Genomic DNA, 18,404 nt, shown 5'->3' with positions numbered 1-18,404 from the left:
ATTAAGCGTTGCTGTGTCTTAAAGCAACGCTATCCCATGTTACATCAACTACAGTTTCACTATAACCAACTACAACTTTAGATTGTACGATTTCGAGGGGTGGGGGGGATCCAAGATGGCTGGTCTCCTGCTAAAGCCATGAGCATTTGGCAGGTTGTTGGTGTAATTTTATATCTTCCTAAATTCTTCTCTGCATTAGTCCTGACATGCAGAAATCTGAAGAATCTAAAGAATAAAAGACTCCAGGAGTGTCCTTTACAGTTCTGTGCAATCTAACAGAAACATCACAGATTTAAAAACAGCTCTACTCCAAGGTACAGCTACTATAAACACAAATTTGCGCTCGATTTTGAAAAGAAAAAAAAAAGTCAGAAGGAACGAGAGGAGGCAACTCACCATCACCAAAGAAAGCTACTCCACGACGCCTGTGTTAGTATTCTTTTGGACAGTTTCCTGTTGGTGGTGGCAGCACCAGCAGTGCCTCCACCCTGAAAGAGGCTCACGCTCTCAGAGCCAGGGGTGGGCTGCATTTGGGTGCTAGGGCAGCAAGAGCTGCAGAAGAGGAGAAGAGGGAAGCACAGCTGCACATGGCAGAACAGGAAAAGAGAAAGAATGGCAAGAGGAGAGACTGTGCCGGAGTCTATAAGCTCAGTACGCCACTGACAGTAGAGCTGACTCGTTCTTCTCCTGATTTCAAACCCTGCCATCTCAAAACAAAAACACCCACGCACTCCATCTCCGCTTTCCCCCTGACCCCAGCCTGCTGGAGTTCTCCACCCCCCCCCCTCCCCTTCTCTCACTCACTCTCTCTCTCACTCTACACAGCATACATCCAATCCTCGTAGGTCTACGCCAGCCAATTGGAGGCTGGTGGAGAAACTCCCGCCCATTAGTGCACACCCACACAATACACACAAACAGGGGAGTGCCAGAGAGAGAGAGAGAGTAATGAGGAAGCAGAGCAATAGAGTGAGGAGTTGAGTAGAGTGAAAAAGAGCCAGGGGGAGGGGTAGAGCGTGATCAGCCTGAAGACAGAGCAACAGGAAAAGAACAAAAGAACATAAACTGGCTGAAAAATGAATTCAGTGCTACCTCATCTGTGTAGTGTGATGCATCAAGAGGATGACAAACCAATAGTGAGAAAGGAAAGGCAAAACTAGCAGAAAAAAAAAGTCCCTCAACGTTTGTGTAAGTAAAGCCCTCCCCCCGCAATCAGCCACACAAAACAGTGTGAAGAACGGTGCTGCCTGAACAGATTGTGTTGTGTACACATATTTCCTCAGTCAGCCAGCAGCACAGCAACAGCAGCCCTCACCTTCTTGTTTTCCTCTCCTTTAACTCTGGTCGTCTCTCTCCAGCTGGCCACCAAAAACATACTAAGGAAACACACCTTGTTTTTCCCGCTTCCTGTTGTGAGTGTAAAAAGAAGTGCTGAAAAATATCGAGCTCACTCAATTACAGAGCAGGAGAAGGCAATGAAAAACAGACTTGCAGCCAGAGTTAACCCTCCAACATGCAAATCCAAATATCAACTTGTACAAAATGAATTCATTGGGCCAACACGCCTCCTCTAAGAGAGGCAGAAAAAAAAAAAAAACACAACAAGGTTCTCCTAAGTGAGGCTCCACCTACAGCACGCTGCACAGCTGAACACACAAATGTTTGAGTCATACGTCAACTGACTCAACTGTGTTACCCTATAATATAACAAGACAGCGAAGCTCACCCATAAACAAAGTTAGATTCAAGTGGTTGAATTAAACGTGAATGCTCACCCGACACACACGCACAAAAAAGGGTATCATTTCAAAACATGACAGAAGCGGAGTTACGTCTGTCTGAAATATAGCAACAAGCACGCCCATTTTCTCTGGAGCTACGTGAGTGGGTGGAAGAATATTCAAGTAAGATGAGTGCGTGTGTGTGGCGGGGGAAGGAAGGAGGTGGTAAATGTGCCTGAGTGAATACTCAGGGACTCCTCACGACTACTCAACAGTAGTCTTGTAGCTAAAGCCGCCTGCTGTTACAACAGCATTACAAGAAATATCATTACAACTCAGTTTTCTCACTCTGTAAACCACTGTGGAAATAATGGCTACAATAATCCCACTACATGCCTGTAATGACGACACTGAAACCAAACAGGGTGATTTGGAAATTCAGAAAAATCAGTATGTGATGTTGATGTTACATCACATTATCTGTATAGTTTAAAGGGCTGAAATACGATATACTGAATCCTGTTACTAATGAGTCTTTGGTGGCAGCCGAGTCTGAGTTTATAACATGCTCACTGGATTATAAACATGTGACATCACTTGGGTCATAAATAACAAATTGCAGACTAAAGAGGAAACATTTCTGCTTTGTATGAAGTGTGACAATACACACATCAATAATGTAAAGCTAAATTATATATTGGTATCTGCTACCAAGTTTAATCATTATTCAACAAAAACATATAGTATGTTATACTCCTTGTTTGAATGAAGCTTCCGAGCAATGCGTTTGGGCTAATAATATTTTCAAACCCAATAAAACTGACATGGGACTTAGTCAAAACAAAGTGTACGTGTTGCTCCCTTAAAACCAAACTGCATTTTACATCTATTCCCTGCATCTGAAAAGCCAAACATTTTAAAAATTAGTTTAATTTAATTTATACAGCGCCAGCAACACCAGTCGTCCCAAGGCTTTTTATATTGTAAAGTAAAGACTCTACAGTAATACAGAGAAAACCCCAACAATCAAACGACATTCTCTGAGCAAGCACTTGGCGACAGTGGGAAGGAAAAACTTCCTTTTAACAGGAAGAAACCTCCACTCCCTGAGCCTGGTTCTGCTGAGGAGAAGAGTAAAAGAGCCAGAGATGAATAATTAATGATTAAATGCAGAGTGGTGTATAAACACAGAGGTGAGGTGAGTTAGTGCATCATGGGAATCCCCCATCAGTCTAGGTCTATTGCAGAATAACTAAGGGAGGATTCAGGGTCACCTGATCCAGCTCTAACTGTAAGCTTTAACAAATGGAAAGCTTTAAGCCTCATCTTAAAAGTAGGGTGTTCATCTCCCAAATCCAAACTGGGAGCTGAAGAGGGGCCTGAAAGCTCAATGCTCTGCCTCCCATTCTACTTTTCAATATCCTAGGAACCACAAGTAAAGCTGCAGCCTGAGAGAAGTGCTCTGTTAAAAATAAATGAATAAATAAAAGAGAATCTGTCTAGACAGACATTTATGCTTCTTATGTATGCTTCTTTCTGCAGATGGATGTGCTTTATTAATGTGTTTTGCTTCTTCTTTTCTTTCTATCACAATTACTTTAATGTCATAATCACATCCCACCTTATACTGGTTCACTTGTGCTGACAACCACACTGATAAATTATGCAGCATAACTTCATCTGGATCATTTCTTTACAGCAGTATGTAGGTTACTTTGTGCAGTTAATGTAACCCTGCCAATGCGAGAGGGAAAAGTAGGGCATCGTGACCTACATTAGGGAACTTCGTATTCACCAACAGGCTCAATGAGGTGTGTACTCAGCTGAGAGTCAAGTCTCTTTGACATCTAGAGGCGCCACGCATCATGCCACATGTTTGATGTAATCACACTAGCACATCAGACCTGCTGCAGATGAAGACATGAGTTGAACACACAGAGAATATTTAAGAAAAAGTCACACTAAGTGATTAGTTTGTCTCAAATGCAGCTGTTGACTGTCTGCTGAAAATTACTCACCTAAAGGTATAGTTTTCCTGAACGGTTCAAATCCACTTCAAGCCAGCAAATCTGTGTGCGCCTAAACTTAAAGACTAGGGGAAAACAGGCATTTCTCATTCATATTTAGAAAGGTTTAGATTGTCTTATGGCAGATACAGAGTGCTTGGTTCAAAGTGAACAGTAAAGCTCCAACAGTTGGTATGCTAGGGTGGCAGGTTTGCCTACAGAAGGGGCTCTGAAACAACCCAGTGGGAGCCAAAGAGCAGCAAAGCTTTCCTCTAGCTCAGACCTGGCCCTCATCGTTTCCAGTCAGTTAACATTCTGTAGCCGACATTTGACTCTACAGCCCACACAACCAATTATGTCCAAAATAAGGTTCACTGCTAAAACGTGCCTGACAACTGAATGATACAAGGTGCTGACATGATGTAACATTCTGTTTGTATTATCTGGCATGTTAGTGAGAGTCTTTACGCTTTGACAAATCACACAAAGAGCAAATAAAAAAGTAACCTTTTTTCTGCACATGCTGAGAAGGCATAGTATGTGCTTCAAGTGAAAAGAGGTAAACAGACTGACATGCAGAACAGATGACAGATTCTGACAGTAATCTCCTCCTCTGGTACCCAACAGAGGTCTCATAATTCTGAAAGGCAGATAATGCAGTGATGGCCCACTGTGTGACTCAGATTATAGTAGTGCTTGTCTTTAGTGATCCATATATAGGGCTGATTTTTGTGAATCCAATTGATTCGTGTGTGTAAACCTAACTATGGAATGCCAATTATTCACAGCAAGCTGCACAGATCACCGAGTCCCAAATGATCTGAACACTTAATGTCAATAAATGTTCTTACGTTCTTATGCTGAGGCTAAACTTTATACAGATGAGACAACAACCACCTGGGTATGCATGCAAGTAATTTGGGATCTCTTATGTGACATGATTCTTGACTCGTTTTTGGAGCAAGTCTTACGTGGCCACAACAAGAACTGCAGTTTTTTGCACTTCTGTGTTTTCAGTTCCAGAGGCTGCTGCTTGTTTTAATGGCATAATAATAACCCTCTTATAAAACATGCTCACATTCAGCAAAAGACAACAACTAAATGCCAAGTGTTCAAAATGGAGTATTAGTGGTAGATATGGCCATTGTTTGTATATAATCTACAGCTACACACAGGTGCTACAGTCTGAAAAGCATCTTGGAGAAGTCTGTTTCGTATTTCTCTGATGTGTTTATAGCACTCAAGTTTTTCCTTTTCATTTGTAAATATTGTAAAAGATAATGACTGTAAATTTTGTGGGTTGTTCAAAATTTTAGGTTATATTTATTAGAATACGATGTGGAATATTCACTAAATTAATTTCGGCATGCTTGTACAGTCATAACCCGGCCCCATTATTTATGCAATATTGGCCTTGATAGCCATGACTCACGTAAAATATTTTAACTTTAAAATAAAATAAAAAAGTCTTTGGTGCAAATGCTTGATGGTTGGCAATATATCGAGTGATGAAATGGCTGTTCAAAAACACATTAAACATGTAGTGGCTTAATGACATATTAAAGGAGGAAGAGTGTGTGTGTGTGTGTGTGTGTGTGTGTGTGTGTGTGTGTGTGTGTGTGTGTGTTTAGTGAACTCTGACTTACATTGAACAGGTTTGTCTTGTTTCTTTCACAGAAAAGTCCTTGTGCTGGCATGTGCTTCAGCTGTTGCCATGGGACACTGCTTCCTAGCAACACATCTCTAGCCCACTGTAGGTTCTGTGTCGGGAAAAAAGCAACAACATACATTCGAATGTACAACATTTATCTGTTTTTTTTTAAATAAATATATATATATATATATATATATATATATATATATATATATATATATATATATATATATATATATACACACACACACACACACACACACATACACACACACACATACATATATGAATAACGCATGAAAAACATTTGCAATGTAAACATCTTTTCATATCGAGATGACTCACAAACTAAGCAGTGCCTAACCAGTGCCCTGTTGAAAACAAGATTGGAAACCACCACCACTTCATGCTACCTGTCACAATCCCACTGCCCATAGCATAAAATTAACAGGCTTCCCCTCTTTCCAAGTTTGAAATGTGAGAATAAAAATGACCAGCCAATGTAAATGGAACAGAGGCTTTTAATACTCAGTGTGTCACGTTGTGGAGGTGTCTAAGCAACCTGTGGCAACAGCATCAAGTGACTGTCATCCACTCAGTGCCGGGGTACATTTGCTTTCCTCCATGTTAAACCTCAAGGAAACCTTACCAACGGTTTCCTTGAGCCTAATACTAACTAGGTAAGCCTCAATCAAAAGTTATTGTACACTAAACTGAGTCTAATGGAAATTTCCTTTACTGAACTTGATTTCAGTGCTTGTTTAGACTACCGAGGTCAAATGAGGATATAGAAAACACCTAACACTTTACCACACCCAATTTACCTTTATTCAGTTTGGGGAAAGACTGTATTTATTTAAGAAAACAAAAACTAAAGTGGTAACAGAAGGTTGCCATCTCAAGTAAAGCTCATTGCAGTCTCCTTGTGCCAAACTGGCTGAGAGAGCACTGCGCACCACCCACACACACCTCTGCCCACAAAGCCTCATAGCCAACACAAGCTGTTTCAGCAGCTCATGTATCACTGCAGAGCTCACAGTCCCACAAGAAAACCAAAGAAAAACAAAGAAATGGAAAGCTCTGGAGTAATTACTATAGAAATACAGATAAATACATAAGTAATTGGAGAGGAACCTCATTTTTTCATTTTCATTTCATTTTAGTGTCATCTTTAATTACAGCTGTGTTGTCTGTGACATCTTTTCCTGAGTCCCACGTTTTCCCACAGGCTTACTGGACAAAGCAGCTTCACTTTCAAACCTGGTATGTTTTATTGACATTTCATGGTGTTGGCTTGAAATGCTGAAGTTGCATTCACTGATTTTCACAAGAACATGTTAAAACATGGTGTCTATTCAGGTGAAGGCAGCCATCCAAATGAAAAAAACAAAACAAGCCTATCAGTGACATGAGATGTCTTAGTAGAACCTGGAAGACCGCCAAAGATATAAAGACAACTAAGGCGCAGTTCTCTGTTACAAGACCAAATCAGGCACATTCTTGAAGAGGTAGTAGAATAATACTGAACAGTCAAAAGGACCCTAACCCTTTTATGAATGTAAATAGCACAAGGTTAACCTCAAGTTGTAAATAACTGTTAAAGATCAAGAAATTAACAGCCAAATTAGACTGGAATAATATTATTTTTGACAGATGAGACTAGATTATAGGATCAGAATGAGCAGAAGAAAAGAATATCTCCCTAGAGAAGGAACGGAAGGGCTCACGATTGAAATCACATGACAGTATCTGTCAAAACTGTTGGAACAGGCATGTGGCTTGGCCATCAGTTAACAGGGCTGGACTGACCTGATGGGTCTTGCTGTTTGCATAGAAGAAGGCCAGGCGGTAGAGACTCTTGTAGTGCTGAGGGAAGCGCCCCAGACAGAGAAACAGAGCCCGGACACACATCTCCACCAGCATTCGTTTCTGATCAGGATGATCTGGAGGCAGGGCTTTGGGCACTTCTATCACCTCAGCGGGGGGCTCGGGCTTCTTCTTACCCTCGCTGGCCGGGGTCTGGGGGGTGGCCTGCTGAGAAGATGCTGGCTTTGGAGGTGTGGCTGGCACAGGCATCAGGTTAGGACAGGGGTCCGAAGAGACTTTGGGAGCTGAACCCTCAGACACAACCACCACCACTGCTTCGACTTCTTCCTGGATTACTTTCTCTTCTGTCTGGATGCCAGTGTGCTCACCACGTGAGGCTAAGATACAGCACAAAATCAAAACTTTAGACCCTGAATTCAGCGCAAAAGTCTCAAAGATTTCAGTTGTGGGGCATTTGGTTAGGTCAATGTTGATAGAAACAAATGTGGTTTTAATGCTTGGGTTACACAATTCTTTGGGCAGGAAACTAAACTTTGATTGTTTTAATAAATAAACTGGCCAATTATTAGCATTTTTCTTTATTATGAGTCTCAAAACAACAAGCTTTCAGTGTTCAAAGACATTCACAGTCCTGCCGTTTGTTTGCATTTGTTTACCTCTAAGCTGAGATTACGGAAATTAAAAAAATCCAGCAGTTAAGTATCCATGTTGTAGTTTCTGACATGTTTATGAACTTGAAGGGGAAAATATCAAAATTCTTTCTACCCAGAAACACCTACATAACCTAAAACCTTCACAAGCTAGAAAGAATTTCCCCCTCTTGCAATGTCAAAAGCAGATAACCAATAGGCTTTGACCTAAAAAGTCCCACCCCTTCACTTCCTGCTTTATCTGAGGTGAAATGAGTGAAGTGGAAGAGCAGAGCCTTTTGGGAACTCTGCAATGTTCAGGGCATAAGTGTTGCTTCCTTTGGATTCTGGCTGAATTTTATAGCAAATTCAACTCTTTCTCACTGAAAGTCCACAGGCTGTTGGCTCGAAGTGAGAGAAGGAAGATGTCATTTTTAAGTGATGTTATGATCTATTTAAACGGCAAGAGAAAACAACTTTCAAATAAAATTTATTTCATATCAAACACTAAGTTTGTGTTCCCTCATTTGGGAACCTTAACTACATTCATTTAATTGAATAAAAATCTTCAAAATGCTACTTTACGGAGGAACGGGCCAACATGTGCCTGAAGCAATAAAAGGCTCATTTAATCTCTGATTACCTGTGTCCTCAGATGCTGGCTGGCCATCCTTTACCGGGGTTGTACTCTCTGATGACGATGAGCTTGCTTTCCCGGAGGCGAGTTTGTGGCTGCTGTCTTGTGAGCTAGCAGGGTCTGTGAAGGCATCCTGAGTGGAGTTGGAGTCAGAAAGCAAGACAACCTCACTGTCCTGACTGCGTTCTGGCAAAACAAACAAAGAGGGGGGAGGAAAGGAAAAAAAGAAAAGAAAACAAGGGTTATGCTGCCAGTTGCATGGCCGCAGACAGATAACTTCAGTATTTGGGATAAAAATGGAGAATTATTCATATTTGTGAGTTTTTGTGTACAAAAAGGTAATTCTGGTGAAGTGATCTTTCATAAAGATCAAGTGAAAATACTGTACAGTGAAAACTTTCATAATAATTCATTATATGTAACAGCATGCTGTGGATGCCTTTTTGGAATTGGTGGTAATGTGACAAACATTTCCTGTTGTAATGTGGGGAGGAGGGGGGGTATATACATATTTAGGAGAAAAAAAACAACAACTCATGAGCCAGAAATTCTTATTAGTGCATCGCACAAAGAGAGATGGTCTGTTTTTGTAAGTAAAACTGTTTTTTGTTTTGGTTTTTAAATGCTACAGTTCCTCCTAATTACGTTCTGCAGTCTCAGGAAAAAATAATCCTGGGCTGAGAACTGTAAATAAGAATCAAGAGGGCAACAAGCTTTAGCTATTTCAGAGAATAATGCACACAAAGGACTTTTCAAAAGATTCAGTCATGAGTCAACAGCCAAGTTACTATGGTACTGTAAAATTTGTGTAAACTGACAGCTGTGCATTCAGTGCTTCCTACAAGAAAGCACTTCACTCTAGATTCAAAATATAGCCTCTTAAAAGGTTTGGTGGGTTTGAAGAGCAGTACCATTCAGGGAAGCCAGCCATATTGAAGACCTGGGCAGGCAGTAATCATGGTCAAACTCTGGTGAGGCTGTTGAAGATACGGGGAGCTGGTTTTAAGATATAATCAAGCAAATATTGCACCTCTTAATTTATAGAAAAGATTATTAAAAAAAGAAAGAGAAAAATCAGTCATTTATGCTTCTAGACAACTGAATGCAAATTTAATGCCACTCCCCTTAAAAGTGTAGAACCTGATTCAGACACACATTTCTTTCTATAAGAAAATCTGCAGGTTACAAACTAAGTCCAGAATCTGCAATATGAATAAAACCAAGAATAAATTTTCTCCCATTTTACTATTAGAATTTTAAAAATGAAATCAAATCATGGGAGTAGTCCAGGAAGAATTCTTCGAAAAGTGTCGAAGAGTCAATAATGAACATAAAGATTTCATAAATGCATGTCTGAATCTGGTCCTGCGGTTTTACCACGCTGATGCACTTTAAGCAGGACTCAAGACAGAGAAATTGGACACCTGCAAGCAGCAATGTGCATAGTGGGGCATTTTCTGGCTTCAGTCTCAGTTTTGAGTGCCAATAACAGGGCAGCCACATTCTTTCTGACTTGACATTTTCACACTAATTGGCCATAATTAGAAATTAGATCCAATTAGTGGTAAATAGCAAACATGACTCACGCAAGGTTTTGAAATCTCTCCCAGAAGTTTGACTTTCTGCAAAATTACCCCCCACACTGAGCCCACATAAAAATGTGACCATATGATACACCAGACAATTTAGTGGATTGTGATAAAAGGACGGACTTTGTCCAGTTGTGAAGGCATTCACCCCATTAGAACTACATGCATATAAATGGCAAAGCAGGTGGTAAAAGCAAGCAGGCAAAGAGGTAGCAGGCAGGTAGGTAGGTAGGTAGGAAGGAATCTGGAAAGGGTGACAAAACTGGCAACATGGGCAATATGGCTGCGTTATTTGCACATTCAAGCTCAACATGATACATGGGGTGGGTGGACAGATGTCACAGTTCTTGTCACATGGAAACAATGTCCAAGACTCTTTGGTCCAAACAGCACTCGGCCTTTACAGTTCAGGAAATTGAAATCAGCTCTGCTGCACAGTCATTGTGTAAGTATGCAACAACCACTGGAATAAAAAAACAAACAAACAAACAAACAAAAAAAAACAGCCCATCTTGCAATACTTAAAGTGTTGTCCCTTAATTTAAAAGAAAGGCAGTTAGGCTTACAGTACACACCGCAAGAACATAACAGATGGTTAGTTCGCGTGAGTCAGTAAGGTCTCTTATAATGTTAACTGTACACGCGGTAGTATATTTACATTGCTGAAAGCAATATTGTGCTATTAGCACATTACTACATAGAACTATCAAATTTTTTTTTTTTTAAGAATTAAAATTTTCTACTTTCATTTCCAGCTTCATGAGAAAAATCACATTTCACAAAAACAATTCTGTTTATCAGCGCTGACATGTCGAGCACATCGAGCGTTCTGAACATGTTAAACTAGATTTTTATCTGCATAATAAAATCCAAACACCATCAAGTTTTTCTACCTGCAGACCGAACTAATCTGACCTCTGCCGTCTAAAAATGTGTGTGTATAAATACTGAACTTCCATTTATTTATTTAATACTAAATGCACTTAATTACAGATAAAACCCTCAAATACATCATCCAACTTAATCAATCTAACCTTTCACTTCTGAGCTGTGCAAGGCATGCATAAATATTTATAGGACTTTAAATTCAAGAATCTACCAGGTTAAAGTAAACTAACTGGTTATGCTTAGCAGCAGACTTTGAACAAGTACCAGTCACAAGTCTTAATAAAAATCCAGATCACTGAGAATTTTCAGCTTTTCTTGGTGTGATAAACAGCAGCTCATGTATGCAACCCCTATATCAGCAACAGAACAAATGCTGGATGTTAAAAGCCTGAGGAAGTTGCAACACAACAACAACTATTACATATTAGGAGGGGCAAAGTGATAGTTAGGAAAGAACATGGTGCCAGCAATAAAGAGCCACAAGAGAAGGATATGCCACCAATACACCTACACACAGATATATGCAAACCCACAGGCCTTAATGCTCTGTCATACCCAACCTTGAAATCTGTCTCTTTCCACACTGCTGCTGCAAATTAGTCAAATAATCAGTAGCCATATTGCCCATTTCACCACATCCCAATCACCCAGTGCACAGGAATCATTGTAACTGAAACCAAAGCAATTAAGCATGGTGATTAGCAATCGGAACACTCCCCAGTGGGCGTCCTGTCCCAGCGCAGAAAGAGCTCCAAAGAGCCCGACCCCTGAGACAGTGTCTAGGACTGGGACTGTACCATCAGCCTGCCGCTCCTCATGCCGCTGCTGCTGCCACTGTTGCCTTCGGAGTGTTTTGCGTTTGGCGTAATCGTGGTCAAACGGCGTGGCCACATAAGGAGGTGATGTCAGACCTGGGGTGACAACTGATGGAATGGATGAGTTAAGGACATTCCCTATACAGACTGAGGGACAGTTAAAGTCTTCATCCATCATAGAGGGCGGTTTCTCCCTGAAATAAATCAAAAACAAGAATAAGTTCTTCTGCATGATTTTTTTAAATTTGACTCTTATATCACACTTCTTGTGTTGTATTTTTTATAACTTACTTCTCATGGGCCCTTGGCATGCTTGGCATACTTTTCTCTTCTCCCCTCGCAAATGGTCCTGTAGCTGCTTCAACCAGTAAGTTAAACAAGAGCTCGTGTTCCAGATCTGGCTCATCAGCCTCTAGTAGTTTCAGGATGGTGGCACTCAAACGGAAATGCAGCTAGAAGAAGTTTAATATATGCAGAGAATGTCTTTAAAATGTGAATGTTTCCAGGCAGTAATCTTACATAACACAGCACTGATGTAACACAACTAGAAACTATTGGGAGCCACATGTCACAGATAGCATACCTCCAGGGCTTCCATGGCCAGGTCAGGAGGATTATGGTAATGGATTTTACGGGGGTATCTGGCAGCTTCTTCGTGCAGATAGTTTGCTGCCTATAAACACAGAAAAGGTGAGAGTCACCAACCTGACAATCATCTGCCAAATGAAATTAACTCCTAAACGCATAAAAAAAATGCCTGCTGAAATCACGGGTCATACAGTTCATGTGCTTCCAACAATCTAATCAGAACAACAGAGTTATGACTAACTGTTCTGCCAAAGGGAAGAAAGAGACAAGAAAAAGAAAAGAAGGAAACATCTTGCGGGAGTGGAAGGGCAGTGATCTTTGCTTCTGTAGGTGGATTATGAAACAACACCAGAGAGAAGAAAAAAAAAGAATACATCGGCAATCAAAGGTTGATTACAATGACTGGAACAGTCCTCGTGGTTTTTGTGTTATTACTTAACTAATATCTAATGAAACTGAAAGGAATACATTTAACGTTGTGCTATCCTTAGAAAAGTTCCAGGCAAGTCACACCTCAATACCAATGTTTATTATTAAACATCAATTATTTAAAGAGTTCCTGACACACACAGTATGTAGGATCATTTAAACCATAGGTGTCAAACTCTGGCCCGCAGCCTAATTACATTTGGCCTGCGAAGCCATACAAAATTACCATTAGAGCTGGCCTGCCAGTATTATACAGTGCATGTACTGCTAATAATACAATTCCCAGAATGCTCTGTTGGTGTTTTGGCACGTCAGTCATGACAGGACCCATTAGCACCCTCTCCTCTGTTGACCATAGTCATAGCAACCATGCAAATACTGCCATGCTACCTATCCCAAAATGGCAAAAAGAAAGTCAGAAAACAGGAGCTTTCTGGACAGGTGGGAGAATATGATGAAAATTTGATAAATGATAAAATGATACAATTTAATTCAGAAGGCTGCAAATACAATTTTTATTTAAGAAATTAATTCCACTGATGTATTATTTAATTGGAATTTTGATTTTGCATGTGTGCAATATTAAGTTATATATACATTTATATAAGTTATATATATTGTTTAGTATTAAGCTTTGCTTGTTCCATATTCAGTTTTTCAGCAAAACTTGTTTGAGTCCATAAGAAATGATTCCTTGTTATATTTGGAGGAAGATTTTTTTTTTCAATGAATATTAATGTTAGCCCGCGAGTTTGAGCCACTTTTGAATTTTGGCCCACTGTGTATTTGAGTTTGACACCCCTGATTTAAACAATGTGTCTAGCCCTGTGATACTCAAACTGTGGGGTAAGCAACCCTGGTGGGGCAAAACCAGGGGAAAATATGATGGTAAGTAGGGCTGCTCAATTAATCGAATTTTAATCACGATTACGATCTGGGCTTTCAACGATCATTAAAAATGACTGAGCCGACTATTAGCCCCTCCCTTGTTTATCCGCGACACCTTAAAGGCCGGTCCGTGAAAATATTGTCGGGCATAAACCGGTCGTGGCGCAAAAAAGGTTGGAGACCGCTGATTAAGAGGACCCGAGGGAAGCTCGGAAAGCTAAGCAGGAGTTATTTGGAGAGGAGAGTGACTGCCGTTGGTTGAAAAGAGAGGTAAAAAAAAAAAACTTCAGTGGTGTTGCACACTATTTTATATTATTTTTTAAAGTCATTGTTAACCCTTTAAAGCCGGTCAGAGCAGCACGCTCCGTTTTGTGTAACTATTTTTAAATCCCTGTAGAACCGGAACCGCGTAAGCTAGCGCAATAATTTGTTTTGCATATGAAACCGGAGGAGTTGTACTTACATCTGATGCCATCAGCTTGTCCTCGGTCACGGTTTCCTTCCACAAAAAGCTTTGCAAAAATTGCATTAAAAGTGCTTGCAGGAACAAAAGCATAATATTCCAGAAACACGCTTCGCCGATCAGCTGTTCTTAACACTTCCGGAAGTGACGTCATTTTCGCGGAAATGTAGTTTTTTACTTGTAGGCCTTAAAAGCCTATACTGGTCATGTTTGACTTTTCTGAATAGTTGCTGGGATGCTTAGAGCTCGAATTGCACTGCTGGAAATAGTTTATTTTGATGCACCTGCTGTTTTCTTTGCAATTTGCATCATAGGATTGCTTTTTGTTTTTCCTGCAGTATATAAAAATTGGTGTATCTCCAAAATAAAACTATGAACACACTCAAAATAAATTTCCTGTTGTTGTAAACTATTTTTTGCAACTTTTTTGTATTTAAAGTTTTGAGGGATAAACCTCTTAAATTTCTCCAAGTAATATATGTAAAAAAAACAAACAAAAACGATTTTAAATTTTTTTTTGTAGTTTATTGCACTTTTTTGCAATTAATGTAGTTACTATGGACTTAATGCATACATATTATTAAAATATGGGCTATAACAGTTGTATAGCAACTTGAAATGCTCCCATAAATGGCACTACAACATGTAAAAAAAATAATATAAGCTCTGGCGGACTTGGTTCTATAGTAGGTCTTAAAGGGTTAAATAAATATCGTCAAATAATCGAGATCTCAATTTCAGTAAAAATAATCGTGATTATCATTTTTGCCATAATCGAGCAGCCCTAATGGTAAGATTTTCTGATGGAACATTGATGAATCGTATTGAACGTTAGCGATTTATATTTTAAATTTTTTTTTTACAAAATGGGAGAACCACTGGTCTAGCTTCTTGTCACCAAACCACTTCACCTTTTTATAAAGCTGCAGATATCCCGCCGGAGGCTGTCTACGTTTCTCTGCTATCTTTCCCAGCATGTAGTGAATCAGCCACTCTTCTTCGTCACTGTCACCCTCACAACGGGAGGCGCCCTGAAAACACTGAAAGGCCGTCTCCAACATGGAGTCTCTCCTTTCTTCCATCTGAAACACCACAGACACACAAACATGCACATGTTGGAAACATCATGAACGTTGTAGCTCAAGGAGGTAGATTAATTGACTCTATAAAGACTGCCAGTATGGAATGAGCAAGAAGTGGCCCAATGCAATCGGTGAGTTAATGTCTTTAAAAAAAAAAAAAAAAAAAAAAGGTGAACGGATAGGAAACACAGGTGAGTTATATGTCAGAGCATGCCTCACCTGTTTAACCACCTCAGGGGGAAGCTCACTGCGCCACTGTTTGAGCTGCCGTGAAGCAAACGAATGCAGCGCATATGACATGGTACCATACTCTATCCACAATGACAGATTGGAGCTGTCGATCTCCAGAGCCCTCTTAAAGCAGTTAAGCACTGCTTGGGAGTGCTTCCATATGGGAACGTCGCTTTTCAGCTCATTGGAGTTGAGCTTGTCTTGGATACGGCTGGCCCTCGCTAAAGCCATACCTGCCCAGGAGTCAAACCTAAAGCAAGACGAGGAAAAACACTTCAGTATTCTCACTGCATTTAAAAGTACACTATGTTACTTTATAAAAACAAACAAATACAAACAATTCCTCTGCACATCCAAATTTGTGCTTTTTTCAAACAAAAATTACAGTAAACCTTAACTTTAAAACATTAAGAACAAAAAATTGATTACTGTGTGCAATGAGCTACCTGTTAGGACAAACACATATGTCATGCATATAGAACTTGATGGCTTTGGATTGCTCCTTGTTCTTAAAATGATAGTCCGCCACAAGGTAGTAGATCTCATTGATGATCGGAGGTGCAGGAGCACTGCCCTCGGGAAGGCATGGAGCCTTAAAGAGAGAAACAAAAAAATCTTAATTAGACGAGACTGTTACTGACTTCAAGGCTTTTAAAAAATATATTAAATATATATAAATATTATAGCAAGGAAGACCCTGTTTATAACGTCCAAGTCACTTAGTGCTTCTCACTTCTTCACCATGGCCCCACAAACTGACCTTTTCTGTCATGTCCTCAATGTAGGCTGCCACTTCATCCATTGTGAGGACGGGAGTGTCACTTGGGGGGGCGATGCTTGCAAACCTCCTCAGCAAATTGGCCAATTCTGCAGACACTGTACTCGTCTTATAGCTGTCAAACTCAGGCAGCGACTTTGGTTTGAAATACTGAAACATGAAGAGGGCATCGCTCCACAGAAGCTCAACCTTAAAGCAGAGTAATACCACGGGAAATTAATACCTGTGTAACATACATGGCTACAGCAATTACTGCTAAAAGGTCCCAATAAGACTATTCTTTCATTAGTTACAGTGTACAGTTAGGACTCCAGCCACTGAAAACCAATGACATACAACTGTGGGAATGACCCCCACCTCGTGGCTAAACGCAAGTACTACAAAAATACAAGAGATTGGGTACTTTACACACAAACCTCCTGCTGAGTCACTTTATCTCTTATAATATAACACGAGTTTACCTTTTTCGCTCCCTTTGACTCTTTATCTTCAATCAAATGTAACTATTTACAGAGAACTCTGTCAAGCATCTCCTATAGTGACAAAGCAATAAAGGAAGCATGCTGTTATATACTAAATATTTCATTATCTTGTGAGTTACTCAAAGACAATTTCACTAAATTACGGTAAAAGTCTAAAAGCCCACAAACCACAATTCTGCTGGTAAGTCGTTAATCTAAATGTGGTTGCATTTTTCCTCACACACTGAATCAGTGCCATTAACGCTATTTCACCGGTGCAATTTATTTCAGTGACATCAGAAGTGTATTCCTCACCAGCAAAACAACATTAATGGATATAACAGACTTTTTCTGTGTGTCATGAGGGCCTGTCTGAGTCATCAGCCCTCAGCTAAACAACTCACTATTTATGCAGGTTTGTCAGTACCACTGGGAAATCACACAAAATAGTCCGACCTTAAGTTACCTCTCAGCAATTCTGCCTGTTCTTCAGGTATTGACTTTTGGACTATGTCATTAAATTAATTAACTTCTGCTTGGCAGAGCCGCTTGTAGATCAAACACCAAACTATAACACGTTAAATCAAGCAGAGTGTTTTAAGCATCTATAACCTGTGGAGATGAATGATCTTCAAGGTAGCGGGCCTTGCTCTTCTTACTGGGGTAGGCATATAAACAGAAAAAGCACTGTTCCAGGGCCATTTCCAACTCCTCCTTGTAGGGGTGAGAGTCACTGCTAGTAGAGGCTGCAAATTCTTTTTCCAAAACTCGCACCTAAACCAACAAAAACAAATATTTAAAAACATTTTCATATGTTTTTGAAAAAAAGAACAAAAAAACGAAGTAATGTACAGCCTACATGTCAGGCTGTACATTACTTTGTTTTGTTTTTTTTGGTGTTGATGTAGCATTTGCAGAGAGCAAACAAACTTACAAAAAATTTGAGAAGGGCTCCGTCTGAGCTGCAGCACAAGGACCGACGGCCAAGATACTCGTGGGCCGTGTTTAGAAGCATCAGGGAGGAGGGCAGCATGGGGGTGTCTGAGTCCTCTAAAAATTAAGACTTGACAGTGTCACTCAGTGTAACAACTGACATGGCATATACAGTACACTGAAGGAAAACTAAAAAGCATAAAAGCAAGATATCAACAAACCTTCATCATCCCCTACAGACATATGCTGTCGAAGCATACAGTCAAAGGCAGCCTCTTCGTGCTTGATAATGCGATACAGGATAATCCAAGGCAGGACTGAGAAGAAAAATGGCTCCTTGGGATCATCAGAAATGGTCATGCTAAGATCAATCAGCTGAAACGCAAACCGACAGCACAATAAATTAGCAATCTAAAAATTAAGTGTATCGGTACCTTAATGTTGCGTGAATTAAAGCATTACTTAAGGCGAACAGAAACTCTCTTTGAACCTGGATTAGGTTGTTTGCCAGTCGAGCCATACTAGAGAAGTGGGGGACATTGCTCAGAAGCTCCGCCTCTTTATTGAAGCAGACCTCGATGCCATCTAGCAACTTCACAATGGTGCTAACCCACTCCTCCTTGCTAGGTGGAGAGCTGCTTGGAGCAGAGTTGAGCTGCTGGAGGGCTTCATTCAAGGCCAGCTCGCTGCACTCCAAACACTGCTGGTAGTCCTGCAGCTTCAATAGTGAGTTCTAGGACACAGGGTTAGAAATAATTACGCATTTCAAATCGTTTAGCGATTCC

At 40.3% G+C, this 18,404-nt stretch overlaps 1 protein-coding gene across 1 annotated transcript in view; it reads right to left on the bottom strand.

The window, feature by feature from the left end:
• cabin1 (calcineurin binding protein 1) overlaps positions 1–18,404 on the bottom strand; it is a 41,871-nt gene that overhangs the window by 16,959 nt on the left and 6,508 nt on the right. The window contains exons 16-30 of the mRNA XM_085367129.1: positions 18,110–18,352; positions 17,841–17,994; positions 17,621–17,736; positions 17,299–17,460; positions 16,208–16,414; positions 15,894–16,039; positions 15,436–15,697; positions 15,046–15,216; positions 12,350–12,439; positions 12,058–12,218; positions 11,749–11,960; positions 9,386–9,451; positions 8,481–8,660; positions 7,191–7,585; positions 5,374–5,487 (exon numbers count right to left, since the gene is read on the bottom strand). Of these exons, the coding sequence (XP_085223255.1) occupies positions 5,374–5,487; positions 7,191–7,585; positions 8,481–8,660; positions 9,386–9,451; positions 11,749–11,960; positions 12,058–12,218; positions 12,350–12,439; positions 15,046–15,216; positions 15,436–15,697; positions 15,894–16,039; positions 16,208–16,414; positions 17,299–17,460; positions 17,621–17,736; positions 17,841–17,994; positions 18,110–18,352 (2,679 nt within the window). The remainder of the gene's footprint in view (positions 1–5,373; positions 5,488–7,190; positions 7,586–8,480; positions 8,661–9,385; positions 9,452–11,748; positions 11,961–12,057; positions 12,219–12,349; positions 12,440–15,045; positions 15,217–15,435; positions 15,698–15,893; positions 16,040–16,207; positions 16,415–17,298; positions 17,461–17,620; positions 17,737–17,840; positions 17,995–18,109; positions 18,353–18,404) is intronic.

Source organism: Diplotaxodon limnothrissa, linkage group LG12 (genome assembly GCF_057381915.1).
Source record: "Diplotaxodon limnothrissa isolate DT_005_m linkage group LG12, D_limnothrissa_male_GT1.1, whole genome shotgun sequence".
NCBI classification, from domain to species: Eukaryota; Metazoa; Chordata; class Actinopteri; order Cichliformes; family Cichlidae; genus Diplotaxodon; species Diplotaxodon limnothrissa.
This window is presented reverse-complemented; position numbering and strand designations above follow the sequence as displayed.